General features: G+C 43.2%; 1 protein-coding gene across 3 annotated transcripts in view; it reads right to left on the bottom strand.

Moving 5' to 3' along the window:
- Positions 1–12,626, bottom strand: part of LOC136676788 (AT-rich interactive domain-containing protein 3A-like) — a 94,209-nt gene extending 81,583 nt beyond the window's left edge. For all 3 annotated transcript variants that reach the window (XR_010796319.1, XM_066654007.1, XM_066654006.1), the window contains exons 1-2: positions 12,520–12,626; positions 11,153–11,803 (exon numbers count right to left, since the gene is read on the bottom strand). Coding sequence is in view for 2 of the 3 variants with exons in the window: in XM_066654007.1 (XP_066510104.1) it covers positions 11,153–11,803; positions 12,520–12,558 (690 nt within the window). In the remaining variant the exon portion in view is untranslated. The remainder of the gene's footprint in view (positions 1–11,152; positions 11,804–12,519) is intronic.
- Positions 12,627–22,082: the final 9,456 nt, after the last annotated feature.

Here is a 22,082-nt window from a genome sequence, read left to right on the forward strand (position 1 = left end):
AATAGCAATTATAACCAGCGCTCCCATTTTAATTCAAGTGAAAGGGACATTTCATTTTTTTTTTAAATCAGTTTTTGTGATCTGTTTATAAACACGGGCTAAAACGAGTCGTTCTGATACTGCTCCGCTTCTGATGTCAAGTACAGAGACTTTAGAATGGCCCCGCCCCCTCGCCTGAGTCTGTCCAATCACAGCGCTGGACCCGTGTTTATGTGAGAGCACAAAGACGAGGTTAAACTCAGCAAAACAGACACAATGAGCGCGGAGAAATAAGAGCACTGAGTAAAAACGGAGAACAAAGAGAACAGAGTGAAAACGGCTAAAAACCAGAGCTTCTGCTCCTCGCTCCTCACTGCTGTGCGCTCGGGGTCGGGGTGAACAGCGAGCGGCTCATTATCATTTAAAGGAACAGGTGCTGAAAGCGGGCATTCTGAACAGGGCTGTTTACACAGGGGGAGAACACTGCTGTGGGGTTTGATCCTTGTGGTCACAGATATTATATTAAGACCCTGCAATATGGAAAATGAGAATATGTCCTTTTTAAAAGATTAAGAATTTGAATTATTACATGAGACGTAACTATCTTCACTGAAATAAACAGACCATGTGCCAGATTTTACTGTTGTCTTTTGAGTACTGTTCATAAATCATAGAACACACTTTCATTTTATCATCGGTCTCAATCACCATGAAGCACCATGAAGACACTAAAAAACAACAAAATACATTTGAAACAAGCGTGATGCATTTGTTTTGTTGGTGAATAAATGCAAAGCTTGTTAATGTTAGCTATTTGTCTGTTATTTTTCTGATCAGAATCAGAACTGAAATTGTGCAGAAACCTGGAGCTGAACATGCTCTGTATCTCAAGCTCAAAGGACAGGACGGGTAAAAGTAGAAAACATGAGCCGACGTGACGTTTAAGAACATTTCCACTGCTCATTACACATCTATCTCCTGAAACCTGTGCAAAGAGGCCACGCTCTCAGAGACAAAAATAATAACACTTCCTCCTGTCTCTCTTCCTCTCCGCTCTGTGTTTCTCTATTTCTATCCCCTCCTCCCTGGTCTTTGTTTCTCTACACGGTGCGAAGGGACCAGATGCTAAAGTGATTCATCCGACTGCTCCATCATCAAAACAAACAGACCTGCTCCGCCAGTGGGATTAGCAGAGGTAATTGACTTATGTTACATCTGATCTTTACAACGACTGTTCCTCTGAAGCACAGTGAATGGCCCAGGCTGAGATTACCCTAAATCTCTTACATTATTTAGTAGCAGAGGAATTGGAGCAAAGGCTACCTTGGGGATAGAGTTTCTCACAGCGACGTACCGTCCACTCAAACTTCACCAAACCTGCACAGTTATTTCTCACATGTAGCTTATTAAAACAAGTGGAAAGACCTGTTCAAAGGTTAGTTATAGATTATTTGTCAACGTGCTTCTAAGTGAATTTTATCTTAATATAAACAAGTTTATTATCATGTCTCTGGATTGATTTAATAAAGAGGAAAACTTCTTGAAATTTTTGAAATTGAAATTTTTGAAAACAAAAGTTAAAGTTCAGAGGCGAAAATATCCAAGAGAATGTTCATTAGGTGTAAATGTCTTTCTATGGAACTACAAAAGACGTGATGATTTTTAGGTGTAAGTGCGTGCATATGTGACGTGTGTGTGAGTGTGTGTGTGTTTTTGTGGAAGCCCAGAAGAAGCTAATCCTGGAAATGTGAATATCTGATGCTGACCCTAAACCTAAGACACTCAATGCTTGATTCCTGTCTATCTTACGTTACTCCTCGTGGCCTTAATGAATGCTGACACCGAGGCCATATGGAGCGAGACCAATGACATGCAGCCTCAGCTGCTCCAGCGTCCTGACCGCAGCATGCCGCACTGAGGGGCTGTTTATATCTCTACTGTGAGCAAATCAATTCAGTCCAAACTGAGGATTAAACACTGAAATATTCTTCCTTAACGTTACTCAGAATACACCACACTGGTCACGTCGGGTGAAGGGTGGAAAACACTGCTGTGGCTTAAAAAAAGGACAAACACTGACTGAGTAAAATATTCACCTCTAAACATACGATACGACACGGTGCAAAACACACAGCAGTCATTGTTTGTTTAATTTCCACTAAAAAATCGCTCATTTTCAGGAGACATTTCTGAGAAATCATTTATTTCCATTAAAACAGAAGAAGAAAACAGAAATAAAAATAAATGAAAAATAAAGACCACAAGCTTTCTTCATCAGGAGAAACACAGAGGGTTAAATCTCTCCATCCGTCCACTGTGAGAAGACAACCCAGCGCTGCAGATTATCCATTTTCTCTAAGGCCCTAGCCGCCGTAAATAAAGCAGAGTGGACGTTCCTAATGCTTCTGTGTAATTTTCTTTTTTTATTCTGCTGATACTTTAATGGTCATTTTGAGTGTAAATTAAATAAATAAAGGCTGGTCTCTCTGGTTTTGCAGAGTACTGTACATTTAAATATAACGCACCCAGAGCAGTGGGCATCTGTCCCAGCACCTGGAGAGTAGTGGGGGTTTTTGGGCAAGGACACCTCAGCTGTGGATGTTGAGGGAGGACACAGTGCTGTTCCTTCACTCCCAAGCCCCCAGTCCTTTTGTCAGTTGAGGGGATCGAACTAACCATTAACCCACGACTGCCCCTATATACATGTAACTGTTTATGTACAAGTAGAGGCTAAAGTGCATTAAAGACTCACTGTAAGAGGGATCTAACAAATACAAAACAAAACAATGTCACAGTCAACAGAAACAGGTTTGAAAAAAAAACATTCGTTCACTTCGCCTGCGCTCCAGCCCTTTTCAAACATCACAGAGAAACAACAGCAGCATCCCTTCCACTGTAAGACCTGGCCTTCAAATACAAACTGTTTTTATTGTACTCCCATTCAGGAACCGCATACCTTTCAAAACATGAGCCCTACGCTGTGTGTCATTACATGAACATTACATCTTTCAAAATGACTGTAATCACAGGTGCCCTACTCTGAAGCTATAAAACCTTGCCTTGGGTGTTACCTCACTCTAAAAAACGCTGAGCCATAGCTGCGCAGTGGGCACGGTAATTCATTATGAGCTTAATGACATGCCTTGTACAAATCTGTATCACGCTACAACACCCGTGATTCATAGTAAAGAACTTTAAAGGAAACCACGCAGCTTCTCACGCTGTTAAACTCCAGCTAATGATGCCATGTGGCCCATGAGCTGTTCAGAATCACACCTCATTCTCCAAATAAAGGTAGAGATCTGGAAACGTGTTACAAACAAAAAAAAAGAAAAGTAAAAAGCACTGGACACCATTAGCTGTAGGTAAGGGTTACAGTGCACAATGTAAAACACACTGCTGCTGTGAGGAGGAGTGGAAACATACTGTATACTGTGGGTAATCAAAGTGTCACCTTTCTGTAATAAGTTTCAAAGCCCTTTTGTCTGTCATATAACTGTAATTCAAAATTCAAATATTCTTCCTCTTCATTTTATGGTAACTATGGTAACATAGTATTAAATATGAAAATGTTCACTTTATTCAACGAAGTTAGACATGGGAAAGCAATCCCACTGTAGCTTCAAAAAATGTCTCTGACCGATATGTGCTTTTGATCAAGACCACTCAAGAATTAAAGGAACACTAGGTAAAAGTTGGTATTTCTTTTGCTCCTGAGCTCCCCCTACAGCTGCAGGGTGTAATTGACTTTTACAGCACTGTACTGAAATCCAGAGGGAGGTGAGAGGAAGGTAGAGTGGTTTCTCTCAAGTTACATAGTGCAGTTTCTGCAAGTGCTGAGGCCAGAGAAGCAACAACAGAGTTGGCAGTGAAATACAACTAATCACACAATACATTTTTGCATTTCGAAAGATAAAGCACTGTGGCTTTGTGGCTACGACAGAAGACAAATTATTCAACCACTGTTAGCATTCCTTGGTAAATTCAGACTAGCTACCACAACACCTCTTTAATTAAGTCAAAACCTTTATACGGAACTACAGTCACTGTCCATCTGCACAGATTCTGAGCTGGCCAACACACAGTCATCTTAAGAAGCTGCAGAAATCCAGGGCTCACACCAATAAAATCGAGCGCTCTGAGTAAGACTGTTCAAACAAGCCAGCCTCCGCATGTTTACATGAATAAGGAGCCCTTTACTGACAAAACACAAGAGCTTCAATGGCACATTGTATGGCCACAGGCATTTTATTGGCACTCCTTGCTTGAGGTATGGTGAAAAAAGTTCCATGCATACTTTCACTGACAGAGCTCGAAGAGCCAGGCCTTGACAAACACACACTTAAAACAGAACAGAGTGAGCAGTGACGAGGGCACTTTCTTCAGGTGGTGTTTTTAAACGCTGCTCCTGTTGCTGATCTGAGAACGGTGTGGAAGGTTTCCTCACAATGGCTGGTTTCTTTAGAAACCCTGCTTTTACAAAACTGAAACGGTAAGCTTAGCAGAAATGCTATTAAAGAAGACACATTCTGCCCTTTCTCCACAGTGCAACACAGTTCTGAAAAGTCTATGACCTGCTTTGTCAAAACACCACAAGGATCAAACCCCACAGCAGTGTTATCCCCCCTGTGTAAACAGCCCTGTTCAGAACGCCCGCTTTCAGCACCTGTTCCTTTAAATGATAATGAGCCGCTCGCTGTTCACCCCGACCCCGAGCGCACAGCAGTGAGGAGCGAGGAGCAGAAGCTCTGGTTTTTAGCCGTTTTCAATCTGTTCTCTTTCTTCTCCATTTTTACTCAGTGCTCTTATTTCTCCGCGCTCGTATTTGTGCTCTCACATAAATGTGGGTCCAGCTCTGTGATTGGACAGAATCAGACAAGAAGGCAGGGACAGTGCTTAAAGCCACACTAGGCTGTCCCTCCAGTTGCAGAGTGTAATTACTTTTTAAAGCATCATGCCGTAAAAATCAAGGGATAAGAGAGGAAGGGGCGGGGCTACCCTCCTCCTTCAGTTACATAGTGCAGTTTCACCAGTGGAGCATCATAATGATTTTGAAGCTGTAATTTTAAGGTCTGTGAGGAGTTGGTGTGTTCTCCCCGTGTCCGTGTGGGTTTCCTCCGGGTGCTCCGGTTTCCTCCCACAGTCCAAAAAAACATGTTGGTAGGTGGATTGGCGACTCAAAATTGTCCGTAAGTGTGAGTGTGTGAGTGAATGTGTGAGTGTGTGTGTTGCCCTGTGAAGGACTGGCGCCCCCTCCAGGGTGTATTCCTGCCTTGCGCCCAATGATTCCAGGTTGGCTCTGGACCCACCGCGCCCCTGTACTGGATAAGGGTTACAGATAATGAATGAATGAATAATTTTAAGGTAAAAAATACTACATATTGTTGCTTTAAAAAGCAACACAAAGTTAGTTTTTAGACTTACGCAGCCCACACTATACAGTGACTGAGTTGTTTAATTTTACAGTGTGTGGATTGGTGGGCTCTAGATTCCTATACTAATGTGAGCTTGCTATGAACAAGGGATTTTTCCAAAATATGTACCTTTAAATATTTCTAGTGATGGCACACATTCAAAAATGCACTGCCACAGCTGTTGGGGGAAACTGTGGCTCATACCAAAGCGCTACTGCTGCAGGGTGAAAAAAATATCACCACCTTCTCGCCATATGGAGGCTTCTGCTCCATGCATGTGTTTCAGCTTGACAGAGGCTCCATGCTGAGTGACTTAATGGATCTCCGGACTCAAAAGGTACAGCCTTAGCTCCACAATCGTCCAGGAGGGGCTACCACGGGGTGGAGGGGAGCGCCATAAAAAAAGAAGGAATTTCTAGTATTGACGCTGAGCTTTGTGTGTGTGTGTGTGTCTAAGCCCAAGGCAGCCAGCGGGTACTTTATCAAGATATTAATGGGTGTAAATTGGCACAAGGCGTGTTACTTGAGAGCAGTCATGGACGGGTCGTTTAACCCTTTAATGTCACGTCAAAAATTGGATGCTGCTGCCTTTGATTCAGCTCTGATTTCATTCATGATTCTTGAGTCAAGGAAACAAACCACATCTCTGCCTTCTGTTTTCACTCATGTTCCTTCATCAAAACAAAGAAGAGTGTATCATCAAGCCCCAGCCCAATAACACGGCATAATTGATCACAAAGCCCGTGTTGGTCTTCCTGGCCGAGGAGGAACTCTGTCTTCCTTTCAGCGATTTCACAATTGCCTCATTTCCCTTTTTGTCCAGAAGATGTTTAGCTTCACCTCCAGTTCCTCACAGTGTGAGTGAGGTCACTGCTGGCTGCTGCTGTACTGAGTAATCTGGTGTGCGGTTACGTGTTGAATATATAACAGAGGAGAGGGATCAGTGTGTTATAAAAATAGCCATGGTGTTTATATTTTAGGAAAATATTTATTTAATAAAATGTTTATATCTGGGACAGTTCGGTGAATTATAAAATAATCCTCCTGCGCAGGAGAAGGAAAGGTCAAGTGAAAACAAAGAGTTTTCAAACCAGATAAAAAAATGTAAATATATATTATTCGTTTGATGATTCGGATCAGATATCAACTCATCTACAAACATACGTTTATATATCGCCACTATCAACAATTCTCATTTTTGTAGATTTTTTTTTGGCCTCTACATTGACTTCAGTTGAAAGAATCAAGGTCTTTTCCTTCTGCAGTAAACTTGCTATTCCTGTTCTTATTGGACAGCAGTAATATTTATTAATATATATTATATATGTTATATACATACACAATGTCCCATATACTTCATTAATTCACTCTACTCCTGGGAGAAAACCCATGCACAGCCTCGTTAATCCTAGCACAAGCGCTGCCCTCGTTTCAGAGTTAACACTTTCGGAGTCAAGAAGCCAGCCATTAGCCCTGATCTAGCAAAGCAAACAAAAGAGGGAAACACAAACCTCCTCTCTGCAGGCTTCTGTAGTGAAACCATACACCGACGCTCCCTGCCCCTCCACCCCTCCCTCCGCCTCCTCCCAGCCCCCTCCACAGCCCACAGAGAGACTGGGTTATGGGGGAAAAGCCATTCTGATAGTTTTTCATGTTTGTAAAACATGGCATTGGGACGACAGGAGCAGCAGGAGGATCAAACCCAATGTTCAGACCGGACTGAGCCGTTAAACGCTAGTCTGCTTCACTGAGGGGAAAAAGTACACATTCCTCTCCAGATTTAGGCTCTGATTGGACGATTTTACCTGGTTTTAAAGGCTTCCAGAATAATGCAATGAGACTAAGATGCACAGATAATGCAGTATACACCAACACACACTGACCTTCTGGGTGTTATTTAAACCTGCAGCAGACTGCAGTGACACTACATGTTTAATTCACAATTAAATGATTTATTTTTCACACATGCATCAGGGTCAAGGCAAATCAACACGGCATTGTTTTCATTTAATGATAAAACCACAGAGTTTAAGTCAAAACCTGAACAGTGTGATCCTTAAAGAAACCTAGCCATCAGTGTCCTCCCAAAGCCTGAGACTAAAGAGGAAAGTGTGTCAGGGGACGAGGCTCTTTGCGGACACACTCGTGCACGTTTGTATGGCTGGATTGTGTTGAAGTATGCAGTTTGCTCTTGTTTCGTAATGGCTTGGCTGCGAGCCGACACACACACACACACACACACACACACACACACACGTGCTGCCAGAGAGGGAGATCCCAGCGTTTTTGGGCGGGAGCCAGACTGGAATGCCACCGGGTCTAGTTTTCTGTGCTGCTGCCAAAACTACACACAAACTTCTCACTTATTTTCCCCCGCGTCACCTCACACTTTCTCTTTTTTCCTTTCTGTTTTGTTTGGCAATATCTGAGGTAAACATTGTTTAAGATGTACACATACCACTTGGCCTAAGGAAAACACATATCTCCATGTTTGAGGATGTTTAGTTTACTACGTCGTCTGAACACAGCAACTGTCCTTCACACTGTGTGAGAACTTCATGACGAAACGCTCCAAAACGACTCTGAATTAAACCTTTTTACACTGACTTCCACTGACAGTTAAAGGTTTTTCCCTCCTCCTGTGAAGTTACTATTTTGTTTGGACTGTGAAGATTAAGAATTGGAATAAAATGTACACAGCACCACTCTACAGCAGTAACACAGTCTGAATGTAGACACAAGGGAGCAAAGGAATAATGTGTGTTTGTTACTCACTAATTAGAAAAACAGAGTTAAAATCTCACGCAATTGTGAAACAGCAGCTGAACCCTTCAGATCTAAAAACACAGATATTCACCGTCACGAACGCAAAGATGAGACTGCAGTGTCCAGAGCAGTGTGTCCCACCAAAGCCCCCCTCAAGCCACATCTTGTTCTTATTTCAGAGAGGCATTTATAGCCTTTAAATGTGCTTTTCTTTTGCAATGTCCAAAACAGGCAGTATACTGGCTCCAGGGAGTCTGCCAAATGCCAGCAGCATCCTTTCATTGTTCCTGTGTGTGACTTGATTTGTGGAAATATCTTAAGGCTGATTAGACGAGGCCATGCCACTTCACTTCTGTGCAACAGCCGTCTGTCTTCTTTTTTGTTAAGTTTTTTGTCATTTGTTAACAGGCTTTCACTGATCTCCCACTACTACGATGTAAAACCCTGTCCCTCAGTTCCTCCTGGTTCTGACGGATTAGACATGTTTTGAGATTAAAGTTAAATTATACCTATGTAGTTAACATTTTGCCTGTGTTTTTAATACATTACTTCAATGAGTAAATAGACGAGGCTCCGCTGTCCACTTTCCTCTGAGAGTTGGCTTCATGTGCGAATCAAAGAGAAGGCTCCTCTATCATCCTGTTCCATTTTATGAGCCTCAATTAAGGCCCGAGCCCTTGTTTGAATTGCATTTCCACGCCTTAAATTACACCGGCGCATTCACTAATGCAGCCCCCTAATGTACATATCTCATTTAGCCATGGCTCTGAATGATCTGTCATAAATAAAGAATGAAAAGTCCATCCAGGCCCACTCTGTATAGATCTGTGTTAGCTTAAGAGCTCAGAGCTCATTATATCAGTCTAAATTATCCTCAGAGAATACACTTGAGCTATCTTCTGGGGGAGATTACAGGAGCACTATGCCAACACTACTGAAGTGCATAACTCTGCTGTGCCATTACCGCCATGTCCCACGTAACAGTTACCTCGGGTTTCTCAGATCGGACGTTCCTCCGCAGTGGAAATAGCTCAACCACTGACAGAGGTTTCATTTCTATTTAACTTTATTCCGTGTAGATCCAGTGTGCGGTGACATTCTGGAAATGTTCCGTCTTTCTGTTTGTCGGCTGAGGTATATTTCAAGCGCGTTAAAGTCACAATAAAGAGAGCTGTGCGAGCCTCGCACGGAAACAATGCTATAGTTTTCAGCTGTAGCACTTTCACCACGTCGAGCGTGTCCTGGGTAACATTCCTAAGAGTGAGGCGGCTAAAGAAAGATGCAGAGACGTGTCTAAGGCGTACAGCATACACCAAATAAACCCAACGTCCATAGCTTCAATAAGGCTGAGGTGTTTCCTGTGTCTTGAATTCAAGGCTAAGGGATAAAGGACAGAGGGGGGGTTTATGTAAGTTAGTAAGGAACAGGGACAGGAACCAGTTAATAAGAGACAGACACGTCGTACGGCTGCTCATTTGAGAAGTAAAGATACCAGTAAGAGTCAGTTAAATAAACTAGACTTTAATGTGCCGGCAAAAAAAGGAAAGATGCATGCTGCATTTATTTAAATAACTTGTTTATTATAGGATCAGCCTTGCTCCATTAAAGTAAAGCACATGAGTCCAATTTGAGATGTCCATCCCGTATGTATTTTCCTCCACATTAAAAGGGGTATTATTTATACATTATACATTTACTGGCTGTCCCCAAAGTGATCTACTCCACGAATTTTAAACGTTATTTCTGTGTTTCTCTGGGTCTGGTGTTATTTGGGAGTTGGGTGGGAGTTTACTGTATGTTTTGCAGCAGAGAGAAAGAGAACCTTCAAACAGAAAAGGGCTGAGAATTGAGGGAATAGAAAATGGGCCCCAGATCATTAAAGGGTCTCATGTTACCCGTCCCTGCGCTTTACCTGTCTTCGGACTCTCGCGTATCAAATAAAGGACTAGGCCAAGCTTTCTCTGTTACTTAATGCTCCATCATTTCTCCCCCTGTTTATCCCAAACCGTCCCTGTCTCTGGATCAGTGAATAAACACAGACATCCCAACTACACATGCCATAGTGTGCTCTACTCTGTGTCCTTCATTATCTGGGAGTGCTATATCTGGGCTATTTCTCATACGTCTTAAATACCTGATGCCACTTGGTTGGCTGGTCTTGTGCTTGTGGATGAAAGCCTCTTCTCATTACCTGATGTCTTATAATACTTTGACGATGCTATATTTAAGCTATCTGTCGCTATAGACGTGGACAAAGATAGCATTTCTGACTCTTGTTTAGGACATTACTGTGTTTATAGAAGGTGAAGTTGGGTCTCAAGGACCCCCTGCCCCCTGATGTCCAGTAATACCTGGGTATACACTGCTTATGGAAATGACCGCTCTCTCTGCAGAAGTGGATTAAAGGCAGCATTTGGGACTCTACTACTGTGTGTTGCACAATTCCTGAATTTACCCTCACGGTCGTCCTCATCTCTTTAAGCCATGTTTTTACAAGACAACCGAGGGCAACCTACTCTCACAGAGAGCCTCGTGCATGTACAGGCCGAGTTGGCCGTTTACAGAGAAGGCAGCAGCATGCATGGGTTGAAACTGGAATGCGCAGGTTTCCTCAAGCGTCCCCTATTACCTGATATCTACCTGTATATCCTCTGTTTATGGAAAGTGTTAGTGTGATTATGGTCATAGAGGAAAGCAGTGTTTCTGACCAAGTGCCATGGCTTTTTACAGCACAGGCAAGTTTCTGGGGTTCTAAATAACTGGATCCTCTCCATTATTTCTGGGGTTTTTTGTCCCTGCAAGTCTGTGCATCACTAGCCTCCAAACAATGCAGCAGAAGTGAAAAGAAGTTTGTTTAAATGTCATGTATCCGGCTAACCTGGAAAAGCATCCGTGTCCACTCTTGTTGGAGAATGAAATTGTATGTTAAACGCAACCCAAGAGCCCCTCATCCTACTTTTCCTTACTTCTGAGTCTCAGTTTGTGGTGCTTACCTGCTTGAACTGCTCCTCGTAGGTCCACTCGTGCTGCTGTTGCTGCGGGTGGGTGTGGGTGGTGAGGCCGCTTGGAGAGGTGGGCTGCCGGGGCGCGGTGACGTACGGAGGCTGCGGGACTCGGGCGAGAGAGAGAGCGCTTTTCGGGGACGGGAGGCTGTGGCGAGGCGGATAATGCGCCAGGACACTGTCCACTCCTTCAATTTCTTCGTCTAAATCAGCGTCGTTGGCGCTGTCGCCTTCCCCGAGGTCGTCGTCGTCGTCGTCTTCCTCTTGGCCGCCGTTCTCCAAGTCCTCCGGGTCCTGGTCCTCGTCCGTGTCGGAGCGCTGAGCTCCACCGCTGGCTCGGTGCCTCTCCGCGGCTCGGACGGAAGCGTGGTACCGGCGGAAGGCGAGCGCCTGCTGCTGATGGATGTGGCTCTCCACCGCCGCCCTGAAGCCGCTGTCTCTCTCCGCTTGCCGGAGCTTCTCCTCCAGGGCTAGTCTCGCCGCCTGCTGCCGCTGAAGGTTCTCCATAACCGCCTCCAGTTTCATACCACCACCGTGGGGCTGCTGCTGCTGCTGGGGTGAAGCGCTCGGAAAGTGGCCGTGAGAGGCGCCCGAAGACTGGATTAGCAGCGGGAGGCTGTCCGCGGAGGAAAAGGACGCTTGCTGGAGAAAAAAAGAGAAAATATAAAAGACCGGGGCGTTAGTTTTATATCAGAGAGCAGAGTTTTAAACAATTACAGGTTAAAGGCATGCGCGCGCGAGCAGAAAAATAACCGTCAAAAAATTGAGTTGGGTTGAGTCACAGTTAAAACAAGAACATTAACTCAACAAGCGTCTGTTTTTACGCCTTGTTTAAACGTATTCACGTAAAACGTCGACACACACTGCGAATAATGTTCAGAATGAGTAATATGTGACTTAAATCAGTTGGAAACCGTATAGTGTGGTTTTGTTGTGGTTGAGGATAGTTCACGTTAACGGTCAGAAACGCGGGGACACGCTTTAACTACTGAGATATCACCCTTTAAAACGTGTAAAAAGTAATGTAAAGTGCTTATTGCTGCTAGAGTGATCAGTAGAGAGCAACTTATTCTCCATCTATTGTAACGGTAAATTAAGATAAAGTAAGTTATTCGTTGATTTAAACTCGTTTAGACGTGTACATATTCGCTTAAACATCCTGTAAGTTAATGTAAGACCATTAAAACCGTCTGAAACGGCTGTACAACACTTGAAGCGTGTGAATTGAACACTTTTTCAAGTGGTGTCCTTTCACAACTGAAAACACTCAACACGTGCGGATGAAAAGTTTAAAGACGAGGATAAAACACACCGTTCTTCACCAATAAGACTTTCAGCCTTATAAAGTTGGTTCTTACCAGTGCAGATTTAGTTGCTATGCTCGCGTTGTCCACCATGCTTTTCCCGTCAAAGGCAATTAATCTGTTTTACGAAAAAATAAAAAAGGAAAAAAAAAGATCCCTTCTTTCGGACAGAAGTCAAAAAGCGATGGATTCCCGTCTCAACATGGACGTGACGAACTGCGATTAAATTCAGCTTTGAAAAATTAAAAAGAGAAGTGGAAATATAAATAAAATTATATATAGGTGTGTTTTCGCGGCGAGTGCGCGGATTTTTTTGGCAACAAGTGGCAGCTGTGGGCGGAATGACCTCTGGAGGCGAGAGACAAGCCTCTTGCTCCCATTCGCTTCAGCGCGTCAATGAGGCGATAAACAGCGAGGGCAGGGTCTCCTCTGCTCTACTCAGCTCACAGTGCTTAGCATACACTGTATATACAGTCTACACCACTCACAACACAGCTCCAGACTTACACACACTGTATATACAGTCTACACCACTCACAACACAGCTCCAGACTTACACACACTGTATATACAGTCTACACCACTCACAACACAGATCCAGACTTACACACACTGTATATACAGTCTACACCACTCACAACACAGATCCAGACTTACACACACTGTATATACAGTATACACCACTCACAACACAGATCCAGACTTACACACACTGTATATACAGTCTACACCACTCACAACAAAGCTCCAGACTTACACGCACTGTATATACAGTCTACACCACTCACAACACAGATCCAGACTTACACAGACTGTATATACAGTCTACACCACTCACAACACAGATCCAGACTTACACAGACTGTATATACAGTCTACACCACTCACAACAAAGCTCCAGACTTACACACACTGTATATACAGTCTACACCACTCACAACACAGATCCAGACTTACACAGACTGTATATACAGTCTACACCACTCACAACAAAGCTCCAGACTTACACGCACTGTATATACAGTCTACACCACCCACAACACAGATCCAGACTTACACACACTGCATATACAGTCTACACCACTCACAACACAGATCCAGACTTACACACACTGTATATACAGTCTACACCACTCACAACACAGATCCAGACGTACACAGACTTTATATACAGTCTACACCACTCACAACACAGCTCTAGACTTACACACACTGTATATGCAGTCTACACCACTCACAACACAGCTCCAGACTTACACACACTGTATATACAGTCTACACCACTCACAACACAGATCCAGACTTACACACACTGTATATACAGTCTACACCACTCACAACACAGCTCCAGACTTACACACACTGTATATACAGTCTACACCATTCACAATACAGCTCCAGACTTACACACACTGTATATACAGTCTACACCACTCACAACACAGCTCCAGACTTACACACACTGTATATACAGTCTACATCACTCACAACACAGATCCAGACGTACACAGACTGTATATACAGTCTACACCACTCACAACACAGCTCCAGACTTACACGCACTGTATATACAGTCTACACCACTCACAACACAGATCCAGACTTACACACACTGTATATACAGTATACACCACCCACAACACAGATCCAGACTTACACACACTGTATATACAGTCTACACCACCCACAACACAGATCCAGACTTACACACACTGTATATACAGTCTACACCACTCACAACACAGATCCAGACGTACACAGACTGTATATACAGTCTACACCACTCACAACACAGCTCCAGATTTACACGCACTGTATATACAGTATACACCACTCACAACACAGATCCAGACTTACACACACTGTATATACAGTATACACCACCCACAACACAGCTCCAGACTTACACACACTGTATATACAGTCTACACCACCCACAACACAGCTCCAGACTTACACACACTGTATATACAGTCTACATCACCCACAACACAGATCCAGACTTACACACACTGTATATACAGTCTACACCACTCACAACACAGCTCCAGACTTACACACACTGTATATACAGTCTACACCACTCACAACACAGATCCAGACTTACACACACTGTATATACAGTATACACCACCCACAACACAGCTCCAGACTTACACACGCTGTATATACAGTCTACACCACCCACAACACAGATCCAGACTTACACACACTGTATATACAGTCTACACCACTCACAACACAGATCCAGACTTACACACACTGTATATACAGTCTACACCACTCACAACACAGATCCAGACTTACACACACTGTATATACAGTCTACACCACTCACAACACAGACCCAGACTTACACACACTTTATATACAGTCTACACCACTCACAACACAGCTCTAGACTTACACACACTGTATATGCAGTCTACACCACTCACAACACAGCTCCAGACTTACACACACTGTATATACAGTCTACACCACTCACAACACAGATCCAGACTTACACACACTGTATATACAGTCTACACCACTCACAACACAGATCCAGACTTACACACACTGTATATACAGTCTACACCACTCACAATACAGCTCCAGACTTACACACACTGTATATACAGTCTACACCACTCACAATACAGCTCCAGACTTACACACACTGTATATACAGTCTACACCACTAACAACACAGCTCCAGACTTACACACACTGTATATACAGTCTACACCACCCACAACACAGATCCAGACTTACACACACTGTATATACAGTCTACACCACTCACAACACAGCTCCAGACTTACACAGACTGTATATACAGTCTACACCACTCACAACACAGATCCAGACTTACACACACTGTATATACAGTCTACACCACTCACAACACAGATCCAGACTTACACACACTGTATATACAGTCTACACCACCCACAACACTGCTCCAGACTCACATACACTGTATATACCGTGTATACCACTCACAACACAGATGCAGACTTACACACACTGTATATACAGTCTACACTACTCACAACACAGATCCAGACTTACACACACTGTATATAGTCTACACCACTCACAACACAGATCCAGACTTATTAAATTTACAGCACGGGTGTACAGTGCAATAAACCATGCAAAAGAAATACAAATCACATTGAAACTTTGCTAATTCAGCACAGGTATTCTTAAAAATATGTACTGTACAATTATAATATTGATTATTATATCATTAATGTCTATATCAGCTTCCCAAACAGGAGGTGGCAATGCTGTGAACTTACATTTTACATTTTTAACATCTATTATAAAGCCTTCCAAGACAAGTGGGAGCTGATGCTGAAGCAAATGTACACATTATTTCTTTACACTTCTATTCAGAAGAAATGCTGAATGAGCAGGTGTCATATTAAAAGTCATATATATCATTGAATATCTCATGTTTTATTGTTTACATCAAAAAAGACTCTGCACTGTTGTTATTTTAAAAGGGGTTTCAGGTGATCTAGCATTAAACCCGCCATATTCAGACGTTTCCTGAATTCCACAAACATTTGAAAGATGTGAGCTTCTGCACAGTCCTTGCATCAGGGTGTGAATTCAAGAACAACAAGGTTCAGAAATAGCTTTGGCACAGGGACTGTCTGTGATAAGCTCCAGCACACACACACACACACACACACACACACATACACACATACACACACACACACATAGAGAGAGAGAAAGAGAGAGAGAGAGAGAACCCTGGACTGTATCATGCACTCTATGTATATGACACCTTACTCTGGACTTTTGTTTTTTGTGGTTAAAAGCTCTTAGTCATTTCAGGAGAACCCTACATGTTTCATAATGCACACTTCAGTGTCTTCACTGCACACCGTACATGATACATTCATTCATTTGCTTCTCTCATTTTTCTGTTTCTCCTTTTTAATATTTTCCTATTTATTAATTTCTTGGCCATAACAGAATAATACAGAATAACTCAAGAAAGGAATGACATCTCTCCATTTTTGTGGATGTTTCGTTTACTACGTTTTTAAATGTAATTCGTCCTTCACACTGTGTGAAATTTTCATAATGAATGGACCAATAAAGATGCTCCAAAATGACTTGGAATAAAATCTTTTTAAATTTGGCTTCCATTGAAAGATAAGAGGGATTTTCATTGGACAGCAGCAATAAGAGTTTCCTTGAGCAGTGTAACTGAGAATTCCTGCACAGACAATAAACATCATGATAAATAAACTCCTGAGTCCTGAGTCTTTTTGCTTGATGTAGACTTTAGAGAATATTTCTTTTAGTTTGAGAGTGTGGTCTGTAGAGTAATAAGACGTATTTTTCAACCAGCAAACTACGTCAAATCCTAAGATTAAAATATAATAACACAAAGCTTGTCTGCTGTTTCTTATTACTTTTACTGAACCCTTGCAACTAAGAACCACATATCAGCCATGTCCATTTTCAGCACCGCTTGTTTGTCCGGTCCTAGCAGTGGAGGTAAACACGGACATGTTATTAAACAGAAAAATACAGAATAATAAAAGAGAAAAGCTTAAAACAACTGTTTTATTTTAAACAGAGGGGATCAAACAATGTCATTTCAAGCTTAAGCTGTGTCTCTGAAAGTTTTCATACGTGGTTCTTCTACTGCTCAGCCGTGATTTGTCATGTTTTGTAATAATTAATGAACAGTCCCAAGAGAAGTGCTTAAATATGTAGTGGAGGTCTTTACGTGCGTCTCTGCTTGGGAAGTGGACAACTTGCTGAAATATGAAATCACAATGAGCAGTGGCTTTCTTTGAATACACCCTACTATTTACAGAGTGTATAATTGCTGTGTGCCTTTCAATTACAGCAGATTTGTAATTATGAAGCCATTTCAGAGCCTGGGGTAATTTAGGGAAGCGAATTAATCACCATCCCAGAGATCAGATATGAGCTGTGAGGATTTCGCAGCCACGCTCATGTGATTACAGTCTTGCTGTAATATTAGATATGAATTAGAGTGATGATAGGCAGAAACAGACAGGCAGCAAATAAGTAAAAATCCCTTAACACATTTGTTGTCTTGAAATAATTCATAAAGTCTATATTCAGTGGTAAACACGTACCAACGCATGGAGGCAGAGAGTCAGAGAGTGTACACAGCACAGCTCCGGCTGCCTCTGATTGGTAGCAACTATTTTAAAGTTCCATTTTAAAACTGTTTACGACATTTTTTTGTTTTTTGATAATTCAGTCTACAATTGGAAACTCCTGACATTTGAAACTTCACTCTGTCAAACAGATTTTGTTATAGAAATTATTTTCCAAACTAAAATCACTCTTGCTTTAGTATGTGGTCTAAAATCACAAGAGCTACCTTAGGCTATTATTCAGTTCCTTATCAATTACACACAGATGTGTCCGTGGGGCTAAGGTTTTGACGCTGTGATTAGGTTGAAGTGACTGGATATCAATGTGTGATCAGCACAAAATGCATCTAAACTGTGGTTTCTAAATATTTATGATCCCTGAAATATGTCCAACCTCAATCAGATTGGTTTCTAAGGAATTGAAACATATTTATTTATCGATTAATTATTTAGTTCAAGTTTTACTTGTAATTAGTCCTCTATAATGTCCATGTCACAGGATCTCCCCCAATATCACTCCGTACCACGGGCCTCAAGAGAGCGATGAGTATCTTATGTTTCCTCTAAAACGCATGAGGCCAGTCAACTGCTTCTTTTCAAACTGCCACTAATGCAATGCTATAGTTTTGTGTCGGCAGAGAATGCAAACTGCCCATATCTGTCACATCAGCTGACACACAACTGTGTGCAATGGAATATTTCATACTGCAGCTCATACACAACAGCAGCCAAAATCCTAAAGTAATAAAAGACACACAGTCACTGGCAAAATGAAGGTGTAATGTTTAATGCTCCAAGAGCGCCACCTATTGTTCCTAGTCATTACATGCAGTGCTTGGCTAGTGTTGAATGGCTGAAATAATACAATTTTTCTTTTATTTAGTTCACTTTACGGTGAGGATAAAAGTCATAAAGAGTCTTTGCTCAGTCCTGTAACAAACCACACACACACTGCATAGTTTTATTTCAGTGTACAAACCCAGACAGCGAGCATTTATCGGTCCACTCCCATCCACTACTAGTGGACCATAACTCCTTTTTTAAAGGAGATTTTAAATTCACTGAGACACCAAGACTCAAACAAACAAATACAAATATTACCAACAACTATAAGAATGAGTATAAGCCTGATATAAAATGATTAAATGCTGAAAATGTTGAGACTGTGCTGGAATACATTTGTTTACTAATCTTATTTATAAAGGATAACAAATCAACCCAATAAAGGAAACGTTAGTAAATTGAACTATGAATGGAAAAGTGCTAAAATGCAGAACCAGAAATCCACAGGGAGAGGTTGGGTGTGATCCAACTCCTCCCTCATTGTGTTTTCATTGGATTACAACCGGCTCTTTCCAGTACGACCTAAACCTTACCCTTACCCTAACCCTAACTCCAAACACCCATGAAGAAGGAGCTGGATGTGATCTGACTTCACCCAGTGGATTTCTGGTTCTACAGAGTGAGAAGTACTTGGGCAAAACCATTGGATCTCCAATTTTGCCACCCGGAGGAAACCCACGCAGACACAGGGAGAACACACCACACTCCTCACAGACAGTCACCCGGAGGAAACCCACGCAGACACAGGGAGAACACACCACACTCCTCACAGACAGTCACCCGGAGGAAACCCACACAGACACAGGGAGAACACACCACACTCCTCACAGACAGTCACCCGGAGAAAACCCACGCAGACACAGGGAGAACACACCACACTCCTCACAGACAGTCACCCGGAGGAAACCCACGCAGACACAGGGAGAACACACCACACTCCTCACAGACAGTCACCCGGAGGAAACCCACGCAGACACAGGGAGAACACACTACACTCCTCACAGACAGTCACCCGGAGAAAACCCACGCAGACACAGGTAGAACACACCACACTCCTCACAGACAGTCACCCGGAGGAAACCCACGCAGACACAGGGAGAACACACTACACTCCTCACAGACAGTCACCCGGAGAAAACCCACGCAGACACAGGTAGAACACACCACACTCCTCACAGACAGTCACCCGGAGGAAACCCACGCAGACACAGGGAGAACATACCACACTCCTCACAGACAGTCACCCGGAGGAAACCCACGCAGACACAGGGAGAACACACCACACTCCTCACAGACAGTGACCCGGAGGAAACCCACGCAGACACAGGGAGAACACACCACACTTCTCACAGACAGTGACCCGGAGGAAACCCACGCAGACACAGGGAGAACACACCACACTCCTCACAGACAGTCACCCGGAAGAAACCCACGCAGACACAGAGAGAACACACCAGTGCGTGTGTGAGGGTGTTTCTTGCTACTTTAAATGCGGAGGTACAGTTTTATTTTGAGTCGTACAAGACATTAAAGGCACGCCTATGTTTAGTCTTTTTATGTTAATGCCTTTCGCTTTCAGAAGAAATGTTGGATGGGCTGGTGTTCACAAACGTTTGGCGATACACTCTTCCAGCTGCTTAAAGGTGATGTACACAATTTTAATCCAATGCACCTTTTTTTTTATATAAAATTCAAAGAATGTTCCCTCACCATTTGCTCTTGGCTCTGTTTGTGCTCTAGAAAAACGTCTGTTGGTTGTACACAGCCCTGGCTCTGTTAAAGGGACATAAAGTAATAGCTTGGTCTGAAGTGTGAAGATCAGCGGCACGGTGGCGCAGCAGGTAGGTGTCGCAGTCACACAGCTCCAGGGGCCTGGAGGTTGTGGGTTCGATTCCCGCTCCGGGTGACTGTCTGTGAGGAGTTGGTGTGTTCTCCCCGTGTCCGCGTGGGTTTCCTCTGGGTGCTCCGGTTTCCTCCCACAGTCTAAAAACACACGTTGCAGGTGGATTGGCGACTCAAAAAGTGTCTGTGAGTGAATGTGTGAGTGTGCGTGTTGCCCTGTGAAGGACTGGCGCCCCCTCCAGGGTGTATTCCCGCCTTGCGCCCAATGATTCCAGGTAGGCTCTGGACCCACCGCGACCCTGAATTGGATAAGGGTTACAGATAATGAATGAAGTGTGAAGATGGTCTGAAGAAATAGAATCTGGATGTGTTTGTTTGGTGGAGAGACCTCAGAACCTTGAAAAGCTTGAAAATGGAAGAGGATGTTGCTCTAGTCCTGGTGCATAGGTGGGTAACACTGACTTTTTTTGCTGATACAGTGACATTATTTAAGGTGGAAATGACTTAAATTTCGGTAGACAGTAAATGAAAGTAAACACAGTGTAAACGTGCTACAAAACTAAACCGCTCAAATTTCTGTGATAATTCAAACACTGAACAAAAACTTACACCTCAGACACCAACAAGATTCAATCGGCTTCTTGGTCAAACACATCGTTCCACCTTAAAAGATGCTGCACGTTTGAATGAACACAAGCATTAGGTGGGACTTAGTTCTCCAGAATCATATACGGTGCCTTTAAATCTGCAGCTCTGCTAGAAAACTGGTGGATGTGTTTTTGATGGAGGATATCAACCTATTCACTCAGGCCAGAAGATAGAGTGCTCAGCCAAGGGAGGAGCAATTGACGGAGGAAAGGAAAAGGACAGCAGATGAGGAAATCAATATTGATCAGGGATATTGATCCGCCTGCAGAAATGGAAACAGCTTTTGTCTAAAAACATTAGTCAGCTCGGGTTAACAGGACTGGAATTAAGCGTATGATAATAAATGAGACCCCACGTCGATTCTGAGTGCAGCACGTTCGTTGACTCGCCCTCGTAAAACAATGCTACGATACACATTACACACACCACAGCCCTTTATCAGCGCTCAGGACCCCCACAGAGCAGGTGAGATGTGGTGGTTGATCATTCTCAGCGCTGCAGTGACACTGACGTGGTGGTGGTGTGTTAGTGTGTGTTGTGCTGGTGTAGAGTCTAATATGTGCTCCTTTATGGTCACCCTTTTTCCAGAAATTATAACTTTATTTTTTTTATTTTTTTATTGGGGTATTATTATGAAACACAGGGTAAATGACAACCACAACACACACACATGCCTGTGGACAGTGTCACACACTCACCCAGTCACTCACACACACTCACACCTGTGGACAGTTTCACACTCTCACCCAGTCACTTACACACTCACACTTGTGGACAGTGTCACACACTCACACAGTCACTCACACACTCACACTTGTTGACAGTGTCACACACTCACACAGTCACTCACACACTCACGCCTGTGGACAGTGTCACACACTCACACAGTCACTCACACACTCACGCCTGTGGACAGTGTCACACACTCACCCAGTCAGTCACACACACACACACGCACACACACACACACCTGTGGACAGTGTCACACACTCACCCAGTCACTCACACACACACACACACACACACACACACACACACACACCTGTGGACAGTATCACACACTCACCCAGTCACTCACACACACACACCTGTGGACAGTGTCACACACTCACCCAGTCACTCACACACACACACACA

The sequence above is a fragment of the Hoplias malabaricus genome, chromosome X2 (assembly GCF_029633855.1).
Source record: "Hoplias malabaricus isolate fHopMal1 chromosome X2, fHopMal1.hap1, whole genome shotgun sequence".
NCBI lineage: Eukaryota > Metazoa > Chordata > Actinopteri > Characiformes > Erythrinidae > Hoplias > Hoplias malabaricus.